Source organism: Rhagoletis zephyria, unplaced genomic scaffold, assembly GCF_001687245.7.
Source record: "Rhagoletis zephyria isolate East Lansing unplaced genomic scaffold, Rhagoletis_zephyria_1.1 Rzeph_scaffold_06011, whole genome shotgun sequence".
Taxonomy (NCBI): domain Eukaryota; kingdom Metazoa; phylum Arthropoda; class Insecta; order Diptera; family Tephritidae; genus Rhagoletis; species Rhagoletis zephyria.
Window position 1 is genome coordinate 16,223 of NW_016163094.1, and position 13,499 is coordinate 29,721.

General features: G+C 35.0%; 4 protein-coding genes across 4 annotated transcripts; 3 read left to right on the top strand and 1 right to left on the bottom strand.

Moving 5' to 3' along the window:
* Nucleotides 1-1,882: 1,882 nt before the first annotated feature.
* Nucleotides 1,883-3,449, top strand: LOC108372760 (RNA pseudouridylate synthase domain-containing protein 2-like). The gene is given in 3 exon segments (XM_017628527.1): nt 1,883-2,756; nt 2,759-2,846; nt 2,848-3,449. Coding segments are annotated over 3 exon segments (996 nt in total). The 5' UTR covers nt 1,883-2,407; the 3' UTR covers nt 3,407-3,449.
* Nucleotides 3,450-4,861: 1,412 nt separating this feature from the next.
* LOC108372759 (N-acylneuraminate-9-phosphatase-like) lies at nt 4,862-8,219 on the top strand. Its single transcript, XM_017628526.1, has 3 exons — nt 4,862-5,282; nt 6,771-7,256; nt 7,322-8,219. The coding sequence occupies exons 1-3, from the start codon at nt 5,091-5,093 to the stop codon at nt 7,835-7,837; spliced, it is 1,194 nt and encodes a 397-aa protein (XP_017484015.1). The 5' UTR covers nt 4,862-5,090; the 3' UTR covers nt 7,838-8,219.
* A 1,993-nt stretch (nt 8,220-10,212) lies between these two features.
* LOC108372762 (uncharacterized) lies at nt 10,213-10,542 on the bottom strand. The gene is made up of 2 exons (XM_017628529.1): nt 10,369-10,542; nt 10,213-10,315 (listed from the first exon to the last, which is right to left on the bottom strand). Exons 1-2 carry the CDS (start codon nt 10,461-10,463, stop codon nt 10,213-10,215), a joined length of 198 nt encoding a protein of 65 aa, XP_017484018.1. The 5' UTR covers nt 10,464-10,542.
* A 189-nt stretch (nt 10,543-10,731) lies between these two features.
* Nucleotides 10,732-12,894, top strand: LOC108372758 (protein arginine N-methyltransferase 1-like). The gene is made up of 2 exons (XM_017628525.1): nt 10,732-11,649; nt 11,713-12,894. The coding sequence occupies exons 1-2, from the start codon at nt 10,918-10,920 to the stop codon at nt 12,367-12,369; spliced, it is 1,389 nt and encodes a 462-aa protein (XP_017484014.1). The 5' UTR covers nt 10,732-10,917; the 3' UTR covers nt 12,370-12,894.
* Nucleotides 12,895-13,499: the final 605 nt, after the last annotated feature.

Genomic DNA, 13,499 nt, shown 5'->3' on the forward strand with positions numbered 1-13,499 from the left:
ACTTACATATATGTAATATTATGTGCAGGTGCAAGAACGTTATCAATAAATGATTTTGGAGTATGTGTATGGGGTACATATTTACATATGTAAACATACATTCAGCTGCCATTAACAAATTATATTTATTTATTTTTAATGATATTCATTTAAAATATAATTCAATCTATAACAGAAACCGCAATAATAAAAGTTTAAAAGCTTGCACAATTTGCAAAATAATTAATCAAACTTCAAAAAATTGTTATAAAAATTTAAGAATTTTTAGTTAGAATATTTAGAAAATTTTCGGGTATGCAGCCTTGTCGTCCATTCAATCAAGTACACTAAAGTCCAAGTTTCAAGTTGTTAAAAATTACCGTTGATTTTTTCGATTTTTTTGTTGGGGTGTTGCTGTTTATTTTTCATACAAAAAAAAATGGGTTCATGTGTTATATGGAAGAAAATGCGAACACCCTCCACAAAAAAAAATTCTAAGAAATCAACGGTAATTTTTAACGACTAGAAACTTGGACTTTAGTGTACTTGATTGAATGGACTACAAAGCTGCATACCCGAAAATTTTCTAAATATTCTAATTAAAAATTTTGAAATTTTTATAACAATTTTTTGAAGTTTGATTTATTATTTTGCAATTTGTGCAAGCTTTTAAACTTTTATTATTGTGGTTTCTGTTATAGATTGAATTATGTTTTAAAGGAAATTATTAAAAATAAATGCTTTGTAAATTTTTTTGTTAATGCGTCCATCTTTAAAGTGAGTTTGTGAAAAAACTAAGGCAGTTAGAAAACTGGGATTTGTTGCATTGAAAATAGTGTAGCAACTACAATAAGAATCGTTAAAAAAAAAAAACGATTTTTGCGACCCAAATGCCGACGGCAAATCACCAATGAGTTTGCATATTTGCATAGCTTTCACCTATTTATTAGATAACAAATCTACGTTTTGGAGTTAAAGCATTCCCTGGCCAATATCTTCGAAAATTAATTTTGAAGTTAACAAACACATTGCTTTATAATTTTTTTTGTTAATGCGTCCATCTTTAAAGTGAGTATGTGAAAAAACCAATTTTATCATTTTTTTAACTAACATGCATTTTTACTATTTACATAATATAATACTCGTACAAGAAGCGAACTTGAACAGATGCTTTTTAAGTTTTTAGCAACATTAACTACTGAATAAATTATATTTAACAAATGGTCATGCAGAAATGCAAGTCAGCAATTTTAACTAATATAAAAGTACATTTAATATAATTTAACTATATTAATTTATTTAATTTTATTAAAAAAATATACATGAATACGTTTCTGCATTCACATGCAACCTAGCAACACATAGCCAGACACTTGCAACAAATATAACATTATCATAACAGAAATTTACATTTTTCTCTGTTAACTCTTCTTGAAATGTTAATCGCGCTGTGGTGATATTCCATGGATTTATTTTTCAGCCAAACAATTTTACGTTCCAAAAATTTGCACCTTCTCTATCTATCTAAGTTCTCTGTTTAAACGTTCTCTGACATTAGGAATACCCGGCGAAAATCTAAATTCGCCATTAACCCCCTTGTATAAATTCGCCTTACTAAAATGTAACGCCGTTGCATTTTGCATGTGCGGCCCAACAGTTCGATCCCAGGTTGTTTACAAATCTATTTGGGCAGTTCGTTTTGTGCTCCTTTCGTTGTAAATTTGGTGGCTGTGGCGTTAATTTAACGTTTTTTATGCATTTAATAAATTTGGTACGTTTTACCGTATGTTACCAGGTTTCCAAAATCAAGTTATACTTAAAATGCCACGACATGCTCAGACGCAACATGGCGACGCGACAGTGATGAAGAAAACATAGTGCTTTGAAGGATGCACTTACCAACCTATTTCCAATACGGAGCCGCCACTAACTTGCACGTGGTTCTACAATGTTGATCCCAACATAGTCCGGCGGTTCGCACACTGGTAACGGCCGTTAACAATTGTGAATTAAAAGTTGTACTTCCAGAAAAGCGGAAAGCTGAAGATGTTGAGCAGATTGAAGCTTTAAAGAAAGCGAGACTGGAGACGAAGGCATTAAAAGCTAAGCGTCCGGATTCTCCGATGATAGATATGATGAGACGTCTTACTATTTTGAAAATGGGTTGCGCAAAGTTTACCCCTATTACTTCACCTTTACAACATTTACTAAAGGACGCTGGGTAGGAGAGAAAATATTAGATGTATTTTCACGCGAATTTCGTGCTCATCCACCCGAGGAGTATGAACGTAGCATATTAATTGGTTCACTTAAAGTGAATTATGAACGCGTGCCAGTCGATTATAAGCTAAAGCATAACGACTTGCTGTCGAATACTGTGCATCGACATGAAGTGCCTGTTACTGACCAACATATTAGCATAGTGCACATGGACGAGGATATAGTTGTCATAAACAAACCCGCATCAATACCTGTTCATCCATGCGGTAGATATCGTCATAATACTGTTGTCTTCATTTTGGCTAAGGAATTCAATTTGAAAAATTTGCGCACAATCCATCGTTTAGATCGACTTACATCTGGGTTATTGCTTTTTGGTCGCACGCCCAAGAAAGCGAGATTATTGGAACAACAGATACGAAACAGAGACGTAGAAAAGGAGTATGTATGTCGTGTGGAGGGAAATTTTCCTGACGGGATCATTGAATGCAAAGAACCCATTGAAGTTGTCAGTTATAAGATTGGTGTCTGCAAAGTTTCACCAAATGGCAAAGATTGTCGACATCGTTTGAGAAAATTTGTTACAACGGCTCAACAAGTGTACTACTATGCAAACCCTTAACTGGACGAATGCATCAAATACGTGTCATTTACAATATTTGGCTACCCAATTGTAAATGACCCGCTATATAATCACGAAGTATTTGGGCCGCTCAAAGGTCGTGGTGGAGATATTGGAGGTAGAACCGATGAGGAGCTGGTAAAGGATTTGATACATGTACACAATGCTGAAAATTGGTTAGGAGTTGATGGTGGTTTCGATAGTGAAGGAATGACTTTGGTAAAACAAGAAGTTATAGGAAATGGAGCTGGTGTGCCTGAAACTGTAACAAATGCAATTGAAGACACAACGCCTTCTGACATAGTTAATGAAAGAGACACTGATGTAAAGACAGAGCCTGAAGAGCAACCAACCAAAGTATCAGTTGGCACTCAAACTGGTCATGCCCCACCCGATACTGTGTATAACAAAACGAAATTAACTTTTGATAAGCATTGTTATGAGTGCAAAGTACGCTTTAAAGATCCTAAACCGAAGGACTTAATTATGTATTTACATGCATGGAAATATAAAGGTCCGGGATGGCAGTATGAGACACCGCTACCCGATTGGGCAGGTGAATTTTGGAAGGAATCGTCGGAATAGAAATAATAAAAACTTCAATTGCAAGCAGCTGTGACATTCTGGTATAATATCCCAGTAGGAAATTGTAGTTGATTATTAGCATCATTAGATAAAGTTGTTTTTGTTGTAGAAATATGTACATTTGAGTTTCTTCATGATTTATATTTTTTTGAAAATGAAATTGTTGGATAAACAATTAGGCATTTAATTGTTTTTGCTATACAAATATTTGTTTATAAAAACCAACGCATTCGGTCCTATTATGGCCGTCGACGTCGATGTAATTTTTTCATCCAAAAATAGCCAATGTAAGTCCAACTCCAGCTACTGTGGTCATTTTTGCGAAGAACACCTTTCCGCAAAATACTGTGGTCAGCGTAGCTGGAGTTGGATTTACGAGGACTATTTTTGATTAAAAAATGGCATCGAGGTCGGCGTTGACAACCATAATAGGGCCGATTAATAACATACATACATTTTTATAATGTTTACATCGTATCAATAGCATACCAGCAACTAATGTTCGCTTATAATGTCAATGACTATATCTATAACTAAGGAAATCTACGTTTGATCATTGTGCTTTTAAAACGACTATAAACTTGTAAATGTCTGCATATTTCTAACAACTGTCTACATACATAAATATTTTTTATAGCATGAGAGAGAGGGAGAGACCTTTATAAATAAATACTAATGGTTTTATAAATTTAAATCGGAATATTTTTTTCAGGTTAATATATCGACTAGGGCTGGGACTGTCCATTCGAATATTGGTGTATACGGATAAAATACTGTTAACGCGAATATCCGTTAATTTTGCTATCCGGATATCCGGTTAATATTCGTTCATTTTATCCGGATATTCGGAATTTTAATTAAAGAACTATCGATAGTTTTAGACCACTATCCAAGAGGCAGAAAATACAAATATGTAAATACAAATATGTTTTAATTTTTTCACTCACTCTCAAAATAAATAATTCTGACAAACATGCACCATTCACAGCTGATGAAATAACACCAACTTTGCCAATTTGCATTGGAAACATCTTAAAAATAGCTCTGATCCAGTACTTCATGAACTTACAAGTTTTTACACGGCCTTGCAGGAAGTTACAGGAAAAGTGATCCTGTACTCCAAAATCCTATAAATAAGAGCGGTTTTCGGAGAGTTGTGTAGAGAATGAAGTTGCAAGATTTTACCCGAACTTTTTCTTCTGGTAATGTCAAGCGACGTTTTTACAGGAAAAATGCTTGTTTTGTTCCCGTACTTTTTTTACTCTCACTTCAGAGAGAGTAATTTTGCTGTTTGACATTTTTACAGGATTTTACACTGACGGCAACGCTGCTTGGTGCAACTGAGATCTGGCATCACTTGACATTCATTTCTGTTTTATTTTCGTTTTTCTCTTTTCTCTTTATAATTTTTTCTGTTTGCTTTTTAACCATCATCCGTTCTCTGTTTGCTATCAGTTCCATTTAACCTGCTCAACTGCAATTTGTGTGCAGTTGTTTAGTCTTCTAGTTTTAATTATTTTATAAATAATAGTTAAGCTGGATTGGTGCTAACACGTATTCAAATTCTTATCACAATAGGCGATTGTGTAGCTTATTTTTGTATTGATACTAATACAGTGTATAAAATAATATATTTTTTATTGCGTCAGCGAAAAACTCGCTTATCCATTAAGTTTTTACTCTGATGGCCGAAGGTGAAATTGTAAAGCATAAAAGCACAAAAAATGCTGCTAATTTATGTATAACCGCTTCCAATAGCTCTAATATAAATAACGCTATATTGGGTGAAAATCTAAAGAAGATTACAGCACTTTTCTTCGACTTGGACAACACACTAATTCCCACGCGCTCGGGTGATTTGAAAGCAGTCAAAAAGGTTTGTTGGGATGGGAAAAGGTGGGGGTGGGGTTATCGAAGCTACATGAGAAATCAGTGGGAATTTTCCATTCGCTTATTGATAAAAAGAGGTGCAGTAGGGGTGACTAACACGCGCGTCTGTTTGGTGTACGCGTTTGCGATTATGTATTGTAGCAAATATATTCAGGGGCAAGGGAACAGAATTTGCGGAAATCGCGTAACCGCAGCGCTCGTTAATTGCGAAATGAATTACGGTGTACAAAGGGATATATAAATATGTATGTATATGCAAAATATAAAAATAGTGAGCTGGACATGTCAAAGAATTTTTTTCAATTTAGATTTCCGCGTCCGGAGAATTCAAGGATAACGAGCAGAGTTGCCAAGTAAAAAGAACTAATTTTTTTTTAATAAAGGGTTTGTTCCACACGCTTTCCGGGCTGATTCGGTAATTAAAGCGTAAAAATAAGATACGTGGAAAATATCCGCTCTCTATTGCCCATTTTTCTAGCATGAGGAACGCTTTCTGGGTAATAGAGATCGAATACGTTCCACTTTTGGATCGTAAATGTCTCCTTTTTCACAAATGTGCAAATTCAAATTGCCATAATAGCTGTGTTTTACATCCGAAAGTATATTTTATAAAACAAAAAAATGTAAAATACCACTAAAGTTTCAAAAAAGTTAGTTATTTGCTAATTTTATTCACCGTATAAGATATATACATATAAAATATTTGTTTTTCTACTTATTTGTTGATCCCGGCCACGAAATATGGTTTTAGACATTTTTACATGAAGAAACCTAATTTAAAATTATAAAAACCCATAATCAGTTTCCTTATCTACTAGTTTCAATTGCACCCAGCAAGATGCGATCAGCTGTTTTCTTGCTTGCAAGTTTTTACTGGAAAAAAATTTTGCAGGATAAATTTGCAACTTCCCCTCAAGAACTTTGCAAGTCTTTTTGGATACATGAAAACCAAACCATGAGATAGTTTTTGATAACTTTTGAAAAATATTTGCTACATGAACAGGCATATTATGTTCATACATATATAGTAAAGTTTAGGTACAGCGAATTTTTTACAATACGGGAAACTATTTTTAAATATTCCATTTTTCACAAATTTTTTATTAAAATATGGTTAATTCTACAACAAAAACCCCAAAAAAATTAAAGAATATTCTGGAAAATTTCTTTCAAATATTTCACTTTTTATTTACGCACTCTAGAAAAAATGTTGAGTATGCAGTTTTTTAGCCCATTATATTTTAGTATAATAAAGTGCAAGTATGAGGAATTTGGACTTACCATATTTTAATAAAAAATTAGAGAAAAATAAAATATTTAACAAATAGTTGCCGGTATTGTAAAAAATTCGCTGTACCTAAACTTTAATGACTGACTGTACTTTAATCCCCATTGTTCCATTTTATTAAGTTTATAAAGAATTCAAACCACAGGTCTTAAATAATCATTAAATCTCTTTGTAAATCGCTCGTAGCTAAGTGAAGTGCTCGAAAATCAGTTTGGCTTATCGAAAGAGGAGTCTAGCATTGCAACTCTGTCATTTCTGAAAGCATTTCGTCGCTGCCCAGACAACTCGCAAACATCTCTTGATTCCTGGCGCACTTATTTATGGCGTGAAGCTCTTCCACCTCGCTACAAACATTTAGCTGAGCAAATTTATCCAAAATGGCTTCAACTTCGTTATCGTTATTTAGCTCTATCTGCCGATTATATACAAATGTTGCGTCGTGCTCGCGAAGCCAATTTCCTACTGGCCCTCATTACCAATGGACCATCTAATGCACAATGGGAAAAAATTAACAAGTTGCATGTGAGTCAATATTTCGATTGTATGCTCGTGTCATCAGATTTACCATGGGAGAAGCCGAATCCGCAAATATTCTACGCTGCTTGCAACTTTCTTGGTGTCTCACCATCGCAATGTGCCATGTTTGGCGACAAGCTCGAATCGGACATTAAGGTGAGCATGAAAGGATAATGATTTCACATGTACAGTGTTTGAACTCGTATGTCACTTATTTTTAGGGAGGCCGTTTAGCAGGACTGGGTGCCACTTTTTGGATACCATTGAATCCAGGGGAGATCGACTTGAACGATGTACCACATAAACCAGATTTTACTCTTAAGCAATTGCTGGATTTATATAAATATTTCCCGACACTAAACAACACTAGAAATATACGTAATAACACAAATAGTACTGCGACCAGCACAAGCGCACAAAGCAATGCCGTTACCACATCATTACTAACACATGGCAACAACGGTGCTTTAGCTGTTCTACCTCAATATCGTCGTAGAGGTAGTCAAATTAGTCATAGTCGTACCATTAGTACCTGTTACAGTGATCTTCAACGTCATCAAACACATCATCAACCACTTGAATTTGGGCAAGAACAACACGATCAAGAATCGCAAGATGAATGGTTCAACGAACGTTTGAATCAAGAGCAATGCAGACAACGCCGTGGTGGCTCACTACCGACAATGGATTATATGAACAGTGAAGCAGAAAATAGCTCAGGCAGTTTGTTTTGTTAAACATTGTTGCAACGAAGGCTGTGCATATTTCTCAGACATAAACCTCCCACACATGATCATTCTACGATCCTAGATATAAATGAATGTATAATGTAGTAATTGCATAAATCACAACAACGTAAGCACTTCGAATCTTGACATGATTCAGACATGTGTACATACCTACAAATAAGATATGCATGCCGTTAGTTACAATTGAAATCCACCCTTATCCCTCAATCTAGATTGGATTGGTTGTGCTCCACCCGATTGTGGTTGGTATATGGATACATAGTTACTAAAGTAATTAAGTGTTTTCGAATTCATATGTCTTGAAGTGTGTATATGTATGTATTTTAATGGGAAAATTTACAAGCTAAAAGTTTTTAATTCATCTCTTTAAGTTTTGCATTTTTTATTTGCTTTAAAATTTCGCATAGTAATAGTAGTATTTTTACAAAAAATAAATATGAACTTGAGAAAAGCAATTTTTGTTTCTGTTGAAGGTGGTGTAGTTTCTTGGGCACATGCTGTTATTCCATTGACAGCTTTTCACTTCAAACAGGCTCTTTGTGTGATAGCCATTAGTACAGCTTTATCAGGTCGATCGGATAGTGAAGAAGCGACCATCTAAAATCATAACGTACACTGGTATTTAATAAACATAGGAACTAATATTTTGATGTAGTAGTTGATTTTAAATTCGACGTAACTCTTTAGTTAGTAATCTACCGACTTGTGTACGGAGCTGAATTTCGAAACGAAATGAGTTAGGGAAATGAGTATACATACATATTTTGATTGTCCTAACTTTTAATATATGTACATACATACTTATTATGTATATGCCTTTGAATATTTTATAACAAGAAAGTCATTTCATTTTCCATCTTTTATTTTGAACGGAAATTAAAATCTTATCAATGTTTTTGTTCTGAAACGAATCTCTGGATCTTTGATAAAAGAAATCATCTCAATTTCCCCCATTTTAGCTTTAAGGCACTAATCGTTAAGAGCGTGTCAGATGTGGCAATGCAATATATTTCGAAAAGGCTGTCAGATTGAGAAATTTCAGAAAGCAGTTGTATGTGCAGTCACACCTTGCATGTAAAGTGTCTTTGAAAAGAGCTTTTTAATTTCCGAAAGCCGAATTGCATATTGCTAGTGCAGCACAAGCAAGTTGAAATATATATCCGGAATCGGTTTGCGTGCTTTTAGTTTCAGTCACACCTTGCAAATTTAACTCCTGAAAAGTGACAGAAAGATCTTCTTTCTGTTCACACGTGGAAATAAAATCTCTCTTTCTCAATTTAACAGCGATCTTCATCGAAAAGTTCGAAACATTGCCAAGTCTGACACGCTCTTTAAAATTTGCTCGCTATTAAGGTAACTAACAAATTGGTATTTTAACTCTTCAATAAGTTTATAATAAACTTTATGCAAAATAAATTCCTTTGTAGGGCTCGGTACAACTCAATTGTTACAATAACAAGTAATTTTTAAGCAAAAAACAACCGACTCTAGTTCGCATATAAAAATTGAGAAGTACCGTTAATTTCTTTATGATCCAATGATCGGATCTAAACCAAATTGGTATGGGACCACCCCTAAAGCACCAACTTTCCGATAGTTAAAGAACTATCGAAATGGGTTAATGTGGTCCAAAGTTATGCGGTTACATACAAAGAAAAATATTAAGATGAATTGATAACCTTTCCTTTTTTTGAAGTCTGTTGAAAAGATAAAAATTAATCAGGTAAATTATTATAAATCTTTTAATAGCTATATTTTAACATTTCTAATTATGCTCTGCGCACGCCCATGATCATAGGTGTAGTTTAAGACACCATTTTAATAAAAGTTCGGTGAAATAATGAAGTTCTTTATTTTACATCTATAATTAAACCTAAGTTCTTTTGTCAAAAGCGTACAGGAATATCTTTTGCCTGCGCTGGTGATAAAAGGCTCTTTTCCTAATAGCCCAGTTATGCATACTTAGCTTTGCATGAGAGTTGTCACATAAGAATCTGGCGAATGGACTTTGCGTGTAAGCTGTTACCCAACGCATAGCACTTAACATGTAGAATTCTGTTGGGTTTTGATTTTTACGTAAAAATGGTATGCTGTGCTGCCTCTTATTGCTGCAGCAGTTGAGGTGCTCGCCCCCATCATTGGACACGTAGTTGCATCTTCCAATGTGGTTGCGGCTGCAGTACCATCTAACTCGCATTCAGCCACAACAACTTCCAATGCCCGTTTCATCACCATCGACTGCCTGCACAGTTGTAATCTTAATTATGCGCTCTTCCAGCGGTGACAGTGCTTTGGCCCGGCTCAAACCGTTTATACAACTTCTCTGCTCTGCCTGCCTTATCGCACTATATTTATTTATTTATTTATTTTGCACCATTCTTTTGAGTGCCGCCAAGAGCATTAAGGCTCACCGCTAGTTCTTTCCACTTTTCTTCGCGAAATTTGGCACCATCTGCCGTCACAAATCTATAATTATAAATAATTGGTATTCGTTTGTTTATGTTAAAAAGGCTTCATACTTATCGTTTGCAATGTCTACATTGTCTTCTAGATAATTTATTAAAAACTCTTTTTGGTTTTCGCTGGCGCGCTTTCCTCTTGGTATCTTCTCCATCTTGTTTTCACGTATAAATAGGCTGTGTATATTTTTTTTTACATATGATAAGTTTTTGACAGTTGGTTGCACTGTTTCACAGAACGAGAATCGTCAGGGTTGTGAAAAAGTGAAAGTTTCGTTTCGTTCCACTTTTTTTTTCATGTGAAAACACTTTGACGGCTATTTTGAGCACCCGCGGGATCCCGCGTAGTGTTCGGGAAAGAACTAAAGTCTTCAGGTTTTTCATCCCTAGGCAGACGATCAGCTGTTTCCATTTGACAACTCTTGACAGCTGAGTTGTCTTGACAACTGCCCTTCGATAACAAACGAATTTTAAACTCACTGATTACATTCTGCGCCAAAATTTTGGCTGTTCCGTTAAAAAGCAAACTACGTTGTAAAATACTTGTACTTTTATTCAGTTTAGATTTTTTTGGAAGTTTTCTAGATATTTGTAAAGATTGGTGTAGCGATGACACGGAGAGGGGCTGCGCGCAAACTGGTTCCACAGAGTACTCCTACAGAGCCCAAGCCAAAGACTTTGAAACAAGAGCAGATGTGTCGTTCACCAAAGTTTGCTAAGACACCTCCAAAGTCGGTGTACTCTATGACTTCACGTGATTTCCAAGTGGATACAAACGCTCACGTAGAAGTGATCGCTGAGCAATTAAAGGACTTCTGCTGTCTCAATTTTTATCAAGCTGCCATATTGCACAATAAACATCTTTTTCGAGGTCGCACTGTGCTGGATGTAGGTTGCGGCGTAGGCATACTCTCATTATTCGCCGCCAAGGCTGGTGCAGCTCATGTGTATGCGGTAGATACTTCCAGTGTATTGGACTACACTGAGCAAATTGTGCGTGAGAATGGTTATGCTGATGTGATACATATAATCAAGGGAACTTTGGAGCAGATACAATTGCCAGTTGCGGAAGTAGATATAATCATATGTAATTGGTTGGGCTATTCTATGCTCTTCCAATCGGCTTGTGATTTAGTAATTTATGCGCGTGATAAGTGGCTGAAGAAGGAGAATGGCATCATATTACCGGATGTGGCAAAACTATTTATGGCTGCTGTGGAGGATACTAAAAATAAAAATGAACGTGTAGAATGGTGGAATGATGTATATGGTGTGAACATGAAATGCGTGCGAGAGTTTGCATTGTCCGAACCGAGCTTTCAGTTGGTGCAGCCACAGCAAGTAGGCGCAAACAAATTTTTGCACTAATTTTGTCTAAACTGTATTTTTACTTCATTTATTTAGTTGCTGAGCACACAATTTGGAGTCAAGTACCTGAATATGTACACTGCAACAAAGAAGGATTTGAACTTTCGTTGTAAATATATGCTCGAAATGCGCCGCAGTGGTCATGTGGATGGCATCGTAACATTTTTTCATGTCTTCTTTACTAAGTCACACACGCCAATGAGTTTCAGGACGGATCCGTGTGAGATGCGTACACACTGGATGCAAAGTGTATTTTACCTTGACAGACCAGTGTACGTCAATTCTGGTGAACTTTGCTACGGAGGCATTGAAATGTGTTCAGTGGGCCGTAACTGTGATCTCAATAATATGGAGCTAGGTTTTGAAATGTACAGTGGTGAGCCAGCTCAGTTTCAATTGGAAGCAGAAATGCGCTGGCAGCTTAAACCACATGCAGCGATACCCAACGATAAAATCAAAGAAAAAAATAAAGAAAATGGTTCGGGACACAACCAACAGAAGGAGGAAGCTGAAAAAACCGAATTGTTGCAGACAAAATCTGCGTCTTCGAAGGAGTCTGTTAAGACTGATAAAGAAGAAAAACCAACGCGCACCAAATCCCCAGTCTCGCCCACTATTGTAATAGGAGATTATGCATATCCTTGCGTGGCGGGAAAGAAGTGCAAAAAATTAAAGCACTCTAAGAAAGGATAAGAAGTCGGGTACAATAGAGCTTAGAATACTTTATAGGCATAGAACTATCAATATATTATCAAAAGGGTTCAAGAGACAATTCGTATATGTATAACGACATCACACTTTTGTACATAGAATACATATACATAAACACGTTGGCAAGGCTGAATTTTCAATAATAATACATAATTATAATTAATTAATTAATTAATTAAAAAAAAGAATTACATAAAATATTATTGGTTATCAATTAACTTAATTGGATATTTGACATAAGTGAGATCGTTTATTTATGTATTAAAATTTTTTTCTTAATTTTTCCGTTTCTGTAAAACAAAATTGAATTCCACAAGTGGGTCATCCATATCCTCTTGTCTTTAGTCTTATTTCAATGATTAATAATCGACAATTTGATTTTCGTTTTATGAGCTTCGTCCTTTCCTCATTTCGTCAAATATTCAAACTTCATAAATTTTTAACCTCTTTATTTTAATTATCAGGATGTAATTATACATAACTTAATGAAGTTAAAAAAATTTATTGTAAATATAAATTTAATAAACAATAAAATCGATACGAAAATAACTTTTTCTGCAGTAGAGAGTCGACATTATCCACGGTAATTTAAATAACAATTCAATAGAAAATAAAATAGATTACATAGTGCGACAAAACCAAAAAAAAAAACAAAACACGAATTACACCCGAAACAAAACTTTTAGTAAGTGTGCGTACTAAAACATTTTTGTTTGGGAGATAAGCCTAAAAAATTGTAGAAAAATTAGCTCAAATAAAAGTCTGAGCGAAACTAAAGGTTAAGGCATACATATATAGTAAAATTTATGGGGAATAGTTTCGTATAACATTTTAATCCATTGGCTGCCGTCTGAAAGGGTCGTTTTGACCCTAACTTTAAGAGACCGTTGTGGGGTAAAATTTTGAAGGTCGTGAGAGGATTAAAATGTTCTAGAGAATTAATCTTCGGATAATTTTACTAGGGGTATCCACAGGCAAAATCTTCATCTCACAAACGTAAGTCTTTAAAAATTAAAACAAAACATGAAATCTATGTAAAAAAGGAATAACAACAAAACCCGATTTACACTATATTTTTTTTTTTTTACATTGAAAAGATTCAAACTTGGTTT

What these genes read in the sequence shown, in the direction of transcription:
- LOC108372759 (XM_017628526.1), top strand. Translation starts at nt 5,091, where the DNA reads ATGGCCGAAGGTGAAATTGTAAAGCATAAAAGCACAAAAAATGCTGCT. An exon ending in ATTTGAAAGCAGTCAAAAAG is followed by an intron (nt 5,283 to 6,770) that starts GTTTGTTGGGAT and finishes AATCGCTCGTAG; the next exon opens with CTAAGTGAAGTGCTCGAAAA. An exon ending in AGCTCGAATCGGACATTAAG is followed by an intron (nt 7,257 to 7,321) that starts GTGAGCATGAAA and finishes ACTTATTTTTAG; the next exon opens with GGAGGCCGTTTAGCAGGACT.
- LOC108372762 (XM_017628529.1), bottom strand. Translation starts at nt 10,463, where the DNA reads ATGGAGAAGATACCAAGAGGAAAGCGCGCCAGCGAAAACCAAAAAGAG. An exon ending in GTAGACATTGCAAACGATAA is followed by an intron (nt 10,316 to 10,368) that starts GTATGAAGCCTT and finishes TTATAATTATAG; the next exon opens with ATTTGTGACGGCAGATGGTG.
- LOC108372758 (XM_017628525.1), top strand. Translation starts at nt 10,918, where the DNA reads ATGACACGGAGAGGGGCTGCGCGCAAACTGGTTCCACAGAGTACTCCT. An exon ending in AGTTGGTGCAGCCACAGCAA is followed by an intron (nt 11,650 to 11,712) that starts GTAGGCGCAAAC and finishes TCATTTATTTAG; the next exon opens with TTGCTGAGCACACAATTTGG.